Source organism: Tiliqua scincoides, chromosome 1, assembly GCF_035046505.1.
Source record: "Tiliqua scincoides isolate rTilSci1 chromosome 1, rTilSci1.hap2, whole genome shotgun sequence".
Taxonomy (NCBI): domain Eukaryota; kingdom Metazoa; phylum Chordata; class Lepidosauria; order Squamata; family Scincidae; genus Tiliqua; species Tiliqua scincoides.
This window is the reverse complement of record NC_089821.1, coordinates 74,683,234-74,698,712: the sequence shown is the minus strand read 5'-3', so window position 1 is coordinate 74,698,712 and position 15,479 is coordinate 74,683,234. Positions and strand designations below refer to the sequence as shown.

The 15,479-nt window shown below is 44.5% G+C and overlaps 1 protein-coding gene across 1 annotated transcript in view; it reads right to left on the bottom strand.

Annotated features, from left to right (window-relative positions):
• CYP27C1 (cytochrome P450 family 27 subfamily C member 1) overlaps positions 1–10,302 on the bottom strand; it is a 33,359-nt gene extending 23,057 nt beyond the window's left edge. Inside the window, exon 1 of the mRNA XM_066609507.1 lies at positions 9,967–10,302. Within this exon, the coding sequence (XP_066465604.1) occupies positions 9,967–10,302 (336 nt within the window). The remainder of the gene's footprint in view (positions 1–9,966) is intronic.
• Positions 10,303–15,479: the final 5,177 nt, after the last annotated feature.

Genomic DNA, 15,479 nt, shown 5'->3' with positions numbered 1-15,479 from the left:
GGAGAGTATCCTACATTTATATAATGTACTCCCCCAGAATACCAGGTGCAACCCATACCTTGCTTTTCAAAGGTCAGTCTAGTTTCTAATTCTAATCATCAGATGTATTAAAACAGTTGAGTGCCACAGATACAAAGGCATAATCCTAAACTTACCTTATGCCGGTGCAGTAGCTGCTGTGCAAGCCTAGAGTGTTGCAAACATACTGTAAAGCACATCTGTGGTGACTCATGAGCAAGCTGCACGGGCAGGAAGGCTGGCTGGCACTGAATCCAAAGTTGCGGCCACCAGAGCAGGTAAGAGCTGCTCCGTACGGCAGAGGGGAGGGAAGGATGGAATGGAGGTCAGGCCCGGGAGGGGGCCGGACCTGCAAAATAGGTTTATCCTACGCACACTTTCCAAGCCTTTCCCCCACCAACAGGAGCTTCTTGGACTTCTATTTAGCCAGCACAGTTCCAAGTAGCCCCATTGGGCAGGCTAGGACTTTACATGGAATAAGGGGACAAACGTCTTCTAGACCTCCAGCCTGGTCCTTACCAGCACTGGATACAACATGGGCCATGTTAGGCTTGGGCTGTCAATTCCAGGACACCTGATATCCATACTCACACAATGCTCAGGCAGTTGCATACCTCCCATAGACTTCTCTGGGGCAAAAGCCCCAGGCACCAGCCGCTAGCACCCCGCGGAAGCCTCTCTAAGGCTCCCAACAGGGGCCAAAACTGTGCTTCTGGTTTCTCGGAAGCACAGTTTAAAGTGTTGCGGAACCCCACAGAGGTCTTCCCAACGCAGCTGGAGGTCGTGCAAGGCTGAGTAGGGAGGACGGATTTCTGCACAGAGGGGCGGCGATAGCCCACGGAGGGGCGGTGACAGCCTGCTGGGGGGCACTATCGCGGGGCTGCAGAGGTTCGCGACTGTGCTCAGGCATACTCAGGCAATGCTTGACTGCAGTGCAGCCAAGTATTATAAACTGGACAAGTTCTTATGAGTCAGACAATTATGGACATTGGCAATATGTCTACTTTCGAAATTGCAAAGAATTCAAAAAACATGAAGTATAAGCTCATTCATATTTTCTGCTTTGCCCACTTGTCAAACTTCTGATACTGCCCTCACTAAGTGGTCAAACCATGATTGACAAAGTTCTGAAGAATATATTATGGTTACGTTTTCACATTTTTATACTACCCTTCAACTAAGGCAGTGATTTTCAAACTGGGGCATCATGATGCCCCAGCCTGAAGGCCTTGGCCTCTGCCTCCTTAAGGGGCAGGGACAGGGAGGGGCAGAGAGAAGGCAGCAACCCAATCCCCAGGATCACGTTGCTAACAAGGCTGCAGGGACTGAGATGCACTCACCTGCTGCAGCAGCCTGCTGCAGGGATTGATGAGTGCATCCCAGTCCCTGCAGCCCTCCTTAGTGATGCGATTCTGGGGGTTGCATTGCCACCCTCCCCCCATGCCCACCAAGACCTACTGTGGTTCAAACTCTCCCTGAGAGTTTGAAAACCGTTGCTCTAAGGAGCTCAGTGTGGTATACATAGCTCCTCCCCTCCTTTTGTCCTCACAACAACCCTATGAGGTAGGTGAGGCTGAGAGACAGTGACTGGCCCAAGGTCACCCAGGAAGATTCATGGCTGAGCAGGGATTTGAAACTGGATCTGCCAGGTCTAAGTTCAACTCCCAAACTCCTATTTAGGGCATGCAAATAACATATTTTAAAGAACAGTTTTATAATTCATATATCATTTTTCACATTGTAAATGTAAAACTTTGACATTAATACACACACACGCAAAATGGTGATTAAACTGATTTTTTAATATCTGACAGCCCAATCCTGAGCTGCCCGGAGCGCCCAGGCTCGGTGGCACCGAAAAGGGCGCCGGCCAAATCCTGCACCTCCCGCACTACTGTGGGAAGCTCCTCGGGAGAAGGGGACGTTCATCCCCTTCCCCGGAGTAAGGTAAGCAACCCTGCAATGGGGTTACTCGCTTTACCATTGGCGGTAGAGTAAAGGTGCTTATGTAGAGCTCAGCTCCACAGATCCTCCTCCCTGCCTCCCCCCTCCCCGGAACGCCTCCCCCACGCCCCCGCCTCCTGTTCCGCAGCCCGGCGGTCCGGGAGACCTGCAAGCCGCGGAACCTGGGCCACCGCCCAGCGCTGGGCTAGCACCGGCAGGAGCCCGGCAGTGAGCCCTGGAAACGTGCCTTACGGCATGTTTGCAACTGTGGTCTGCAGCACTGAGCTGTGCCACCAACCACAGGATTGGGCTCTGAATCAGGACTAAATCAGAAAATTAAGAAATACTGACAAAGTGGAACTGTATCCATATTATGATTTGAAGTGATTTCTTTAGGATATAAGAGGAAATCTTCCATTTCTAATCTTCTCTTTTTTATATTCATTTTGGGTGGAGTTATTGTTTTAAATACATTGATGAATGATGCATAGTTTGGGATGGAGAAAGTCTATAACAATGCATTCCTATTGACTAATCTCTGAATGCCAACTGGAGAAAGCAGATAGTTATGAAAGAAGAGCTGTGGAAAAATACAAAGGAAAAAGTGCCTTTCCCAGGAGATTATTTTACGTAAATGTGCTAGATTGTGCTTTATTTAGTAAAGTAAGACAGAACCGTTTTATTTCAAAAATGAGCAATGTAGCAGCTCGATCCTATGTATGTCAACTCAGAGGTAAGCCCCACTGAATTCACTGTATGTATATAGGATTGCAGCCTAACAGCCCAATCCTATCCTGTGCAAGACTAGGGCATGTAGCGGTGCTGGTGCAACTTCCGCCACGTGTGATGGGCAGGAAGGGAACTAGGCAGTGATGGAGAGGTAAGTAAAAACTCCACCATTGCCTTGTCCCCTATGGGCCTATTCAGATCAATGCCAGCTCTTTGGCTAGTATAAATCCAAGTGGGTCCTAGAGGGCATTAGTTATCAGTGCCACTTTGCCATCAATATCCACCCCCAGCTCGCCCTCAACATGTCCCTGGCTAGTCCAGATCCCCTACCCAATCCTCCCCTGGAAAGCTCCCTCCTCCAACTTACCTGCTCCAGCTGGGGTTCTGGAGGTTGTTGAAGTGCACCTATGGTTGCCAGCCCTGGCCCATGCACCATCACAGCGACTGCCACACCAGCGACCCAGGTCTTGCACTGATGAAGTATGAGTTTCATCAACAGTGCAAGACCCTGACAGAATTGGGCCATAGGTCTTTTTAGAGCAAAATAAACTAGTTTGAGGATTCCTGGGATTAATTTTGAAATTATACTTTGGTTGTGCTGGCACAAATAGCAGCCTGATTCTTCATAACAAATACAATATTCTAGTAGCACAACTCTACATGTTTACTCAGAAAAGTCCCATTGAGTTCTCAGGTAAGTGTGCAAAGGATTATGCTATAAGTTTGACAAATGATATCATCACAGTACTTGTCTGAAAGACCCTTAGGATGCTCTGCTGTGAAGCCCTGCAAACTCACTGCCCTACTAATACCATTACAGTGTCATTCATCTGTTTTATGTCACTGCAGGGAGTACTTTGGGCACAGACATTCGAACAATCACTGCTGTACTAAGGCTGGTCATGAGCTCTAGTACTGTACCACCATCAGGAAAGACACTGAAAACTACACTGAAAACTACAAAACATTGTAGGCAATCCTCCCATAGAGTACTAATGATAAGATCAGGCAACACCATCACACAATGTGATTTTGCAGTAGGGGAAACAGCCACCAAGGAATAGCACAATTTCATCTTCATCTATTTGATGGCAGTGCTGATTCCATATTATTAGTAAGTTTAATGCCCAATAGGACACAAAGGCATTCCCTAACACTTGTTCCTTGTAATACTTAGCCAAGGGACAGTTTCGAGATTTTGAGAAAAGTAATTTCCATGACATTTTTAAAAGTGGAAAAAAAAGGAAGCAAGCCATTTGACGCATGAATTGTCTTGGTGTTTGTAGAGCTTCCAGAGCTGATTCAGAATACAGTAATGTTTTGTACACCAGTTCCACATAGTGACATTGCTGGGAAACCTGTTTGAAATTTTGCACCAGAAGTTCTTGATCTTTGTTCCAGTCATTAAAACATCATTCTGTTTCTATTTTTCCCTTAAGAATCAAGTGACATTTCACATGCAAGCCTACGGATGTTTTGCAAGGTGGCAAATAACTCTCTTTGCTTTCATGCTCAACACTACAGAGAACACATGACACAGCTACAGTTGTTCTGAATCAGAAATGTTTCCCTTGAACCAAAGTGGTGCTAGGCATAGATGGTCTGGTCTGGCTTAATGTTGGAGTCAGGTTACTGAAAAAACAGACCCTTCATTGTATAACCATTCAACTCCCTCCCCCTTTTCACATATGGTATGATGCATGGAACATTCATGCAACAGTGTCCGACTGCATCATTTAAGTAGCTGCCATGGTTACTGAGATGTTTCAGATTAATTCTCTCTTCTAATTATTGTGCTATTAACAGGGTTTTATGTATTCGTTCAAAGAGTTGCATAAGTTTAATAGAACAAAAAAACTACACAGTACTGCAGAATGAGTCATATTTGCTCAATCCCACTTCCTGTGGCTTTCCAATAAATTGCTAAAAGTAAGTTTTTTTTCTACTAAGATGTACAGAATTGTACTATAACTTTTGAACTGATTGCTTAAATCTGGTTAGCTGCTCCTTAATATTTAGCTATCATATTGTACAACCACATATAAACATTGTGTTCACTTTTTCATACATGGATGACATGGAGATTCTAACAGTAGATGAGGCTGATATTCTGAATTAGACTGACAGTTGACAAGAGTATATGTTGTATTGGAAAGCCCGTCCCTGATTTGCTGCTGACTGTAGATGGAGCTGAGAGTTTGTTTGTGATCCTGGTCAGTCAATGAACAATAGTATGCCTGGGAGAAGTGTAGCTTTGTCAATAGTTTTGATCCTGTACTTTATGAAAGTTGGTGACATTCAATATCTATGCGCCTTAGTCTGGTGAAACTCAAAAATTCCTGGACCCCATGTCAGCCATATGTCTGTCTCAATATATTTTAGGAACAATATATGCTCATATATTGTATCCAGTAATATACTTGACTTTTTGTTATATACTAGACAGGGGACGAGAGGGACGTAAAGGGATGCAGTTTCAATATTTTAGTCAAAGACAAATCCTTACCTGATACAGACTGGATTTGTGATGGGTAAAGACTGAGGGACCAGTTAGGATCATTGGCATCCTTCAGTCTCAGAAGACTATGGTATCGCGCTCTGAAAAGTGGTTCTGGAACAGCATCTAGTGTGGCTGAAAAGGCCAATTTGGGAGTGACAATCCCTTCCACACTGGGAGCAAATGTAGTCTGTCCCTGGTGTGTCTCCCTGGCTACGGGCCTTCCTTCTTTGCCTCTCTGCCTCAGTCTGTTGGCCAAGTGTCTCTTCAAACTGGGAGAGGCCATGCTGCACAGCCTGCCTCCAAGTGGGCCGCTCAGAGGCCAGGGTTTCCCACCGTTAGGATAACCTGCCCTCAAAAACTAATGATTTCAAATAGTTTCTTGAGGGAGTTTCCATCTCATACCTCAAACTATCTTGGTAGTTTCTGGAACAAAAGGATGATATGGGCACTTGACATTATCATTGTTAGATAGTCTTTCCTCACATGGTAGGGTTCAATCTCTTCCCTGAACATTTCGTGTCCAGTTCTGGGCACTGCACTTTAAAGGATGTTGACAAATGGGAGTGGGTTCCGAGACTGGCAGTGTAGATGGTCATAGGTCTAGAAAAACAAGCCCTATGAGGAAAAGTTGAAAGAATTAGGTTTGCTTAGTATGGAGATGAGAAGACTAAGAGAGGACATGATATTATAACTAAGAGTCAACATGATAGACTCCTCAAGTACTGTACCTGAAGGGCTATCACATGGAAAAGGGCAAAGACATGTTCTTGGCTGCCTCAGAGGGCAGGGCAAGATCTAGTGGACTTAAGTGACAAGAGGGCAGGTTTTGGTTGAACATTAGAATGAATTTATTAACATTAAGGATAGTTCAACAATGGAACCAATTATCTATGACAGCGGTTCTCAAATGTTTTGGTCTCCGGAGCCCTTTACACTCTTAGAAGTAGTCTTGGGGAGCTCCACCTGTACAGACGGGAGTCTCAGGCAACCCCAGAGTGCAGGTACATGCACAGAGTGGTGCAGCACTGAGTCCAATTCTGAATACCAGCAAAGAGCTGGAACAGGAAGGGCATGAAGAAAGACAGCCATGAACAGGGAAGGCAGGAGAGATGGACAAGTAAACCCGGCAGGGAACAGATGGAGGCCACTTACAGTGTGCTCATGGAGGCCCTGAAACGGCTCAGGGAACCCCAGGGCTCCTAGGGAAACATTTTGTGAAATGCTGAGCAAGGGGGACAATGGGCTCTCTCTCATTGAAAATTTTCAAGCAGAGGCTGCGAAATAATCTGTTGGTGACAGGGCCAGCCCAAGACCTCCTGACATGAGGTGGCATGCCAAATGCTACTCCCACAATCCAATAATGTACCAGCCTCTCCTCTTCCCACTCTCCACTGATCTAACTCAGCACACCCTCCCCTCCACATTTCCTCTTCCTCTCTATCCCCCCTTTCCTTTTCCAATCTAGAGAGGCGACCACAAAACTCTGTTCCAAAGAACTCAGGAAAGTGATCAAGTGTGTGCTGCCAAAAGCCTTTGGCTGATGACAGCTGGATCCTTAGGGACTTTGTAAATGTTCAAATCCACACTCAGCTATGAAGCTTCCTGGGTGACCTAGAACCAGTCACTATCTCTCACACTAACCTAACTCACAGGATTATTGAGAGGACAAAAAGAGGGACCTCCTTAGAGGAAGGGTTGTATAAAACATGATAGGAAGGATGAATCGGATAGTCCTGGTTAGAGCTTAGATGTTGGCAAGCCAACTGAAAAGACTACTAAAAAGAGTAAAAATTGAGGTAATATTGCTAGGAGGACCATATGTAGATTTACAATCTGAAATTCATGCATTCTGCTGTTGGCTAGAGCAGGGGTGTCAAACATAAGGCCTGGGGCCGGATGCAGCCTGCGGAAGCTTTTTATCTGGCCCTCAGGCTCTCAGCTGCTGAGCAGTGCTCAGGTGTTACTGCTGCAAGGGCAGCCCCCGTGAAAATTGCGCTCTCCCATATCTTGAAATATGATCAAGATTTGTGTATTTTCTCTTCTGCCATTTGCAGTTAATGAGTTCCTAAGTGAGGAAAGGTGCTTATTTTTGGTTATCACCTGTTTAATGACATCCTGCCTAATGACATCACTTCCGGCCCTAAGCAGGCATCATGTGTGCTGTCCGGCCCTCAGTATGAAATGAGTTTGACACCCCTGGGCTAGAGCAATATACTTTATGGGACTGGTTGGGTTTGAAAATAGGTTGTTACACAACGCAAGGGCACAGTTATGACCAGTAAAGCCTGCAATGGTTTGAATCTTCTATCCTTTGAAAAGGCCAATTTGGGAGTGACAATCCCTTCCACACTGGGAGCAAATGTAGTCTGTCCCTGGTGTGTCTCCCTGGCTATGGGCCTTCCTTCTTTGCCTCTTTGCCTCAAGCTTTTTCTTCACGTCCCACCGTGATACTTAATATCCATGGAGCATTATTCTACCTGTATTAAATCTATGGATGGCAACTACACATGACAGCACATCTCCACGACTGCCTTACAAACTGCAAAACTCCCTTCTCAACAGCTCTTATAAAAAGTGAATTTTGGAGAGAGAGAGAACTGAATAGCATTTGTCGCTTAGAGGTGGAGGCTCATAAGAAATTTAAAGAAGTATAAAGAAGGGAATACTCTTTTCACCAGTTCGGAATAAGCCGTTTCTGCCCACTGCTGCATATACGCAACAGGAACCAAACATGGACACTTGTGGGCCAGGCAAAAATGGGTTTCAAACAGGCTAGCTACCTTTCCTTTAAGTTTAAGGAAACTTTAAGGAAGTGAAGGAAACTTTCCTTCAAGTTTAAACTTGAAGGATAATTACACAAAGTAGTTCCATATATAATGCAAAAACAATTGGCCCTGTAAGGATTCTTTTAGCAGGCAGTTGTGAAATTCCAGTGCCAGCCACAGCATGGTTGTCAAATCACTAAGTCCGTGTGTGCATGTGCACACACACGTGCACAAATGTGTTATATGAAGTGTGAACTTCCATGGCAACCATCCTGTTGTGTGATGCAGGAGGGAACCATATGTGGCATAATTAGCAGCCAAGAGTCAGCTGGGCAAGTGGGAGAAGGACCAACAGCCCAATCCTAGCCACACTTTCCTGGGAGTAAACTCCATTGACTCTAATGGGACTTACTTCTGAGTAGACATGCAGAGGATTGGGCTGTAAGGCTGCAATCCTATCCACACTTTCCTGGGAGTAAGTCCCATTGACTCTAATGGGATTTACTTCCGAGTAGATATGCCGAGGATTGGGCTCTCAGGCTGCCATCCTATCTGCACTTTCCTGGGAGGAAGCCCCATTGACTCTAATGGGACTTACTTCTGAGTAGACATGTAGAGGATTGGGCTGGCTCACTGTAGGCCAGTTCTTACTAGGGAAAAAAACCCACTGCTCATCCCTGTTCACCACCTTTATGACGTCAGACTCGCCTTCTCAGCAGGCAAAGGGAGCGATGGAACGTTGAGGAACAGCCTCGTGCAGCGGTGGCGGGAGCGCTGCTCCTCGCCTCTCTGCCCCGCCCGCCCCTTGTGGGCGCACGCTGCCGTAGCTTGTCTGCAGTTGGGCATCATTGGAACGGCGGAGGGAGCTGCGCGAGCGGCGGCCGTTACTTCCCCGGCGCTCTCCCCCCCGCGCGCTCTCCTTAAAGGGACAGGGACGTGTTTTTCAAATCCCCCGCTGAGGAGTCGGCTATGTCAGGTTTCGTCGTGCTTCCTCTCCAGCCGCTCCGAGCGGGGCACTTCCAGGGACCTGTGCGGGGACGGGACACAGAATGATCTCTCACGGTGAGAGTCTCGCGCACAGACACGTGTCACGCGCATTCACACAGTTGCTTCCGTGGACCCTTGGCGTGGGGTAGTGGAGAGAGTGAACTATACTGGTCGAACTGAGACATTCCCGAGCACATCACGTACAGAGCCCAAAACTAACCACGGCTACTCAGAAGTAAACCCCACTGTAGTCAACGGGACTTACTCCCAGGTAAGTGTGGATAGGATTGAGCTCTAAGGATCACTATGCCATCCACACTTACCTGGGAGTAAGCCCCATTGGCTCGAATGGGACTTGCTTCCGAGTAGACATGCATAGGCTTCAGCTCTAAGGCTGCTGCCCCATCCACACTTACCTGGGAGTAAGCCCCATTGGCTAGAATCGGACTTGCTTCTGAGTAGGCATGCATAGGCTTGAGCTCTAAGGCTGCGGTCCCATCCACACTTACCTGAGAGTAAGCCCCATTGGCTAGTATGGGACTTGCTTCTGAGTAGACATGCATAGGCTTGAGCTCTAAGGCTGCTGCCCCATCCGCACTTACCTGGGAGTAAGCCCCATTGGCTAGAATCGGACTTGCTTCTGAGTAGACATGCATAGGCTTGAGCCCTAAGGCTGCGGTCCCATCCACACTTACCTGGGAGTAAGCCCCATTGGCTGGAATGGGACTTGCTTCTGAGTAGGCATGCATAGGCTTGAGCTCTAAGGCTGCTTTCCCATCCACACTTACCTGAGAGTAAGCCCCCTTGACAAGAATGGGACTTACTTCTGAGTAGACATGCCTCGGATTGGGCTGAGGGCGCGGGGAGGGGGAGAGGATGATTCTGCTCGCTATAAAACGACGTTAAGATGACAGCGTTATGGATGATCCCTTTGCCTTTCTGCTTTAGGACCGGAGGAGATGCCTCGCTGGCAAACCGGAGAGCAAAGAAATCCGCACCATGATGATTGGAACTGGACTGTACCTGGATTTCGTGGATGCGGCCAAAGCCATCCCTCCAGAAGAACTCCACCAGATTGGAGAAGGTCTTGGGTCCCGGCATTTCCTTCAGGCTTTTCACTCTTTGGTGGCTTGGATGCTGCCGGTTCGATTGGAGGAAGCCCTGCCTGGCTCCCTGGGAAGCTTCTTTGTCCTCTGCTCTCGCAGCTGCATTTTCCTGCACCTCCAGGGACGTGCTGGAAAGCTTGGGCAGCTGCTGTAACATCCTGACCCAAATCACCCCACGAACGCATCCCCTTTGGGGCTCCAGCAGCACCACCTGTCTGCAATCCATTCTCAGGACTTGGGCGAGGAGAGACATGTTTTTCCTTGACGTGGGAGCGAAGCTGGTCTGGCTTCAGGAGCTGCCTTTCATTGAAAAGCACCGTCTCGGTTTGATTTCGACCAAGCAGCACTTCTCCAAACTTACTGCTGGAGCATCAGTTTACACAGACCATTATTAAAGACTCCCTCCCCCGAGACTGGAAAGGGCGGGGTGGTCTGAGATGGGACTTGAAGAGAAGGAGCCAATGATGTATTTGGTTTCATTCAGGGCAGATAATTGTCCCACTTAAATATGATCTGAAACTGCCAGGATTTTGGTTTCTAACCTCCTTTCCATTGCCTTGGCAAAAGGGTGTTGTGCTGTTATTTATATGTGTCTTTCCTGCAGTCTGCTTGGTTTCCACATCCCAGCTAATGTAAAACTCTACTGCTAAACTGCACAAAGATTGCCACTCAGTATACAACAGAAAAAGGTAAGAGGGGCACCCTGGCTTATTCCATACTGAGAAACAGAACACAAGGGGGGAAAATTGTAACCACAGAAATTAAAACTTTTTTCCAGTATATCCTCCAGATGCTCATATGTGTACTTTGATATACTGTTAAATATAGACTGTTGCTATCCTATGGCTGAATAACAAATCCCTTGTCCTGTAGATACAGTTGTGGAATAATCTTTGCTTTGCATTGTATACCACTCCAACTCATAACTAATCTTTATTTGATGTAGTCAGAATCATAGTGTTAAACTATACTTTAAAATGAATTGAACATCACGTGTAAAACTATTGTAGTTTATAACAATGTATTGGGACATGCAAAATACCATTTTGTGCTGGGATAATGCTAATAATTTTGCAGTTAAAATGTTATAAAGCAGTACAAGTGACAATGACACAATTTTTAAGATGTGCAGGATAAACAACACAGTATTTAGAATATACAGGATACATCCCAAACAAATCTTGTAATACTGATTTTCCTGAGTTGAATTATATACTGTCTAAGCAGTGGGTTCTGAAACTTTTTAGCACCAGGACACTTTCTTTAGAATGACAGTTTGTTAGGACTTCCTGGAAGTGATGACATTAAGTGGAAGTGATGCCACAGCCAGAAGTGGCATAGTCAAACAGGAAAATTTTTAACCTCTACATGGTATTAAAAATTTTCCTGCTTGATGATGCCACTTCCGGCCATGACATCACTTCCAGGTTAATGTCATCACTTCCTGTAAGTCCCAACAGATTGTCATTTTAAAATGAGAGTTCTGATGTTTGATTTGATTTTGTTCTATAGGGGGAATGTTAAAAATTTTCCTGCTTGATGATGCCACTTCTGGCTGTGACATCACTTCCAGGTTAAAGTCATCATGTCCAGTGGGTTAACAATTTTAAAAGTTTAAAGTATACATTTAAAAAGTTAATTAAGACTAAGAAGAACCCTTCTAACCCTCCCAAGCAGTTCTGATCTGTTTTTTTGTTTTTTTTAAATCCCCAAACATCCCAAAGGCTGCAATCCTATCCACATTTACCTGGGAGTAAGCCCCATTGACTGTCATTGTTCAAAGCATATACACAGTAACCTGTTAAAATTACAGATCAGCAACATTTGTTCAAATGCAATTACGTGCAATAGAGGCATCAAGACTAATGTATTAAAAAATACACATTGAAATGCATAGGGACCCACCTGAAATTGGTTTGCAACCCACCTAGTGAGTTCTGACCCACAGTTTGAGAAACATTGGTCTAAAGTCCTGGGACTTAGACTGGAGCCTTGCTCCCTGGAACAATTTCTTCTTTTCAGAGGTTGAACAGCATTGTATAGTTCAGTCCTATTCTGCTTTATAGTGAGTCATACATTGACTTACAGTTCGAACCTAGGCATGTCTACTCAGAATTAAGTCCCATTGTATTCATTGAGGATTACTCCCAGGAAAGTGTGTATAGGATTGTAGTTTAGGCTGCAATCCTATATGCACTTACCTGGGCATAAGTCCCATTGACCTTACTTCAGATTAAACATGCATAGGATTGCAGTGCTACGCAACTATTGGTAAAGTGGGTTTCAGCATCTGGCAGCTACAATGGAGCTACTGTAGTTAGGTTGGATTTATTTGCCAGAAATCTCCAAAACCATAAGAACACAAGAAATGCCTTGCTGGGTCAGAGGAAGGTATATCTAACTCAGTGTTCTGTTCCAATCTGTGGCCTTCTGGAAGCTCAAAAGTAATTCATGGTACTTAAATCTGGCCTTTCCCAGCACAGTATATTGGGGGTCATAAAATACTATGGTTACCCAAATGATTGTGCTTAATGGTGGGTCTGCAAGTATTGCCAGCCTGTTTTCACCCACCACCGTCTTTAGCATCACTTCATAAGATTACAGTTTCAAAGTCTGTTATAATCATTTGCAGACTAGATTTAAGTCAAATTAATGTTTTGTACTAAGTATTTCAAAATCTGGAGACAGGAGGAAAGTACTTCATGCATATAGGCTTTTGTTCACCCTGACAGCACAATCTTAGACATGTCTACTCAGAAGTAAGTGCTATTTACGTCTATGGGGCTTACTTCCAGGCAATTGTGTATAAAATTGCAGCCTGAGATCTGTTGTTCTTTTGCAGTTCAGAGTAGGTCTGCTGCATTGTAGTCTAACCAAACTCAGTTGTACAAGTTTTTAATCATCAGTAGCCATGTGAGTGTTTTATGATGAAATGAAAAATTTTTTACACATAATGTGCAAGTGTGTTCATGGCTTAGAAGTTTTGCTCAGGCAACCCATCTTCTCTTTTCTCAGCTTCAAGCTATGCCAGAGGAGATGAATAGGTGGAGTTGATGGTAGTATCACACATTCCTGTGACCTGCAATAGGAGGTTGCTGAGTTCAGTTGGCTGAGGGAGGATCCTATGGTTTTAGTTAAAGAGGATGCAAAATGGTAGCACTAGGGGGTTGCAGGCTGGAGAAAGGAGAAGTGTCTGTAGTAGGACGGTGTTGGCAAAGGAAAGATGATGAAAATGTGTGCATCTTGAGGGTTTTTTTTAACCGTATGCAGATTTCATTTTAGGACATTTGGCCATCACTGCTGCAGACATATTTGTAATGGCTTTGATTTTTTTTTCTTAATTCCTTGCACTTCTACAAAGTTATTCTTTGTAGCATACAGATTTTTGGTATAGAGTACAAAGTTATTATTCTAATCCATTGATACTACTTTTTCTCTCCACTTCCTTTCCTGTTACAGTGCATTAACAAAAAAAATCACACTATATCCACATTATAGAAATTTCAGGCAAACATACTTTTAAGAATTTACACACTCATGCTAGTAGTTCCCATGATCTCATATTAAAATTGTGCACTTTTCTCCCTTAATTAAAAGGAAAGTCCAAGGACCAGATGTCATCTTGACATAACTGCTGAGCTCATTTGGCACATTCTCTCTAGGTGGTAGTTGATAAATCTGTATACAGCAGATCTAATTAAACAGAAAGTTACACAGCTGTCAGAAAAAAGCACAAATTCAAACATGAAGAATGACTGTCACTATGACTCAGGCTAACGTTTTCAAATAAAACAAATAGGACTTTTTTTCCCTTCCACTTTGGCCAAAGTGAGAGGCTTCAGGACATAATCAATCTTAGCAAAATAAAAGCTTGTAATAACAATTGTCAAACTTAACACATTTCTTTTGATAGCTGACAAGTTCAAAGAGTGAAAAAACAACCATACAAGCTGCTGTCCAGCAGTCATTACTCAAGCACAACTCCTATTGATTTCAAAGAGTTCTGCTTGAATAATAGTGACCATAGGAGTGAAACTGGAAATATACTATCATGTAACTGCAGAGAAAGCAGATAATAAATTATTAAAATTATCCTCCATATGAATCATTGAAAGTTAAAGCACTCTCAGTAGTTTAATATCACTTATTACTAGAATAGGCATACATACTGTTGCTTAATTAAGTCTCGGTAATTATCTACAGATCACAGTAGAAAGTGCTCCAACAGGTCATAAGACACAATTTTTAGAGTATATCCTCAGAGGAGCTATATACAGGTAACTCCTGCTGGCTTATAAATATCTCCCCATCTTGAAATTAATTTCAATTAATTAATTATAGAACTCTCATGTCAGAACTGTAAACCCAAGTTTCAACTATTATTTATATACTGCTTTTCAAAAAAGTTTGCAAAGCACTTTATATTGCAAAATAAATGGTTCTCTTTCCCCAAAGGGCTCACAATTTTAAATAATGCAGAAGAAACAACCACATAGTTTATCATCATCTTTTCCTCAACTGCCAGCACTCTAGTAGTATTATCTCAATACCTCAAGACCTCTCCCAACAGATGAACCCTTAAGATGTAAAAACTGGGAAAATTATCAATGGGGGAGCATAGAGATAGTCAGAGAGACATGGAAGAACATCAAGGTAGTAGCATCTTTCTCAACAGCCCTGAATGAATGCCTTGTTACAGGAAATATCTATTACTAATCAGTCATTCCAGTTCCCAGATCTCTCAAGTCTGTGGCCCTTCCAACATTCAGGGGCAAGGCTGTCCCACATTGCAGTGAAGCCCACATACAAGGCCCATGGCTACTGTAGGAGCGACCACTTGCTCTTCTCTGGGGGGTTGACTTCTTTGTTCTCATACAGCCTGTGTACCTTTCAAGAGCTCATGTAGCAATGTACCCAGTGCAGTTGTGGGAAAAGCCACATCGGTTGCACATCTTTCGGAGCCAGGGGCTCTGCAACAACAAACAGGTTGGTTGTGGATACTGTCAGCCATCATTCCAATGATGCTGTTCAATGAAAGTTCTATTTCAGCTGCATATGTTTTCAGGTGCTGGAAAAATAATCAGCCAATACTGGAAATTACAACTAAACATGGGAGAGGTCTGACTGGGCAGCAAGGTGAGCCCATCCATGAGGCCAACTGAAGCATCAGATTGGTGAAGAGCACCAAACTCCACTCCCCCCCCCCCCCACCAGCTGGAGGAACAGAGGCTGCTGCATCAGTTGGTAAAGTTGGGGCTGCATTTAGGACAATGCCTCAATTGCCAGGAGGTCTTGGGTCAGCCATGATGGGTGGGATGAAGTAAGATGAGCAAAATAAAGAACATCTTGTAGTCTGAATTCGATAATTACGTGAACAGTGCTATCATGTTCAACAGGGCAATCATGTATCATGTGAACAGGGCAATCTGT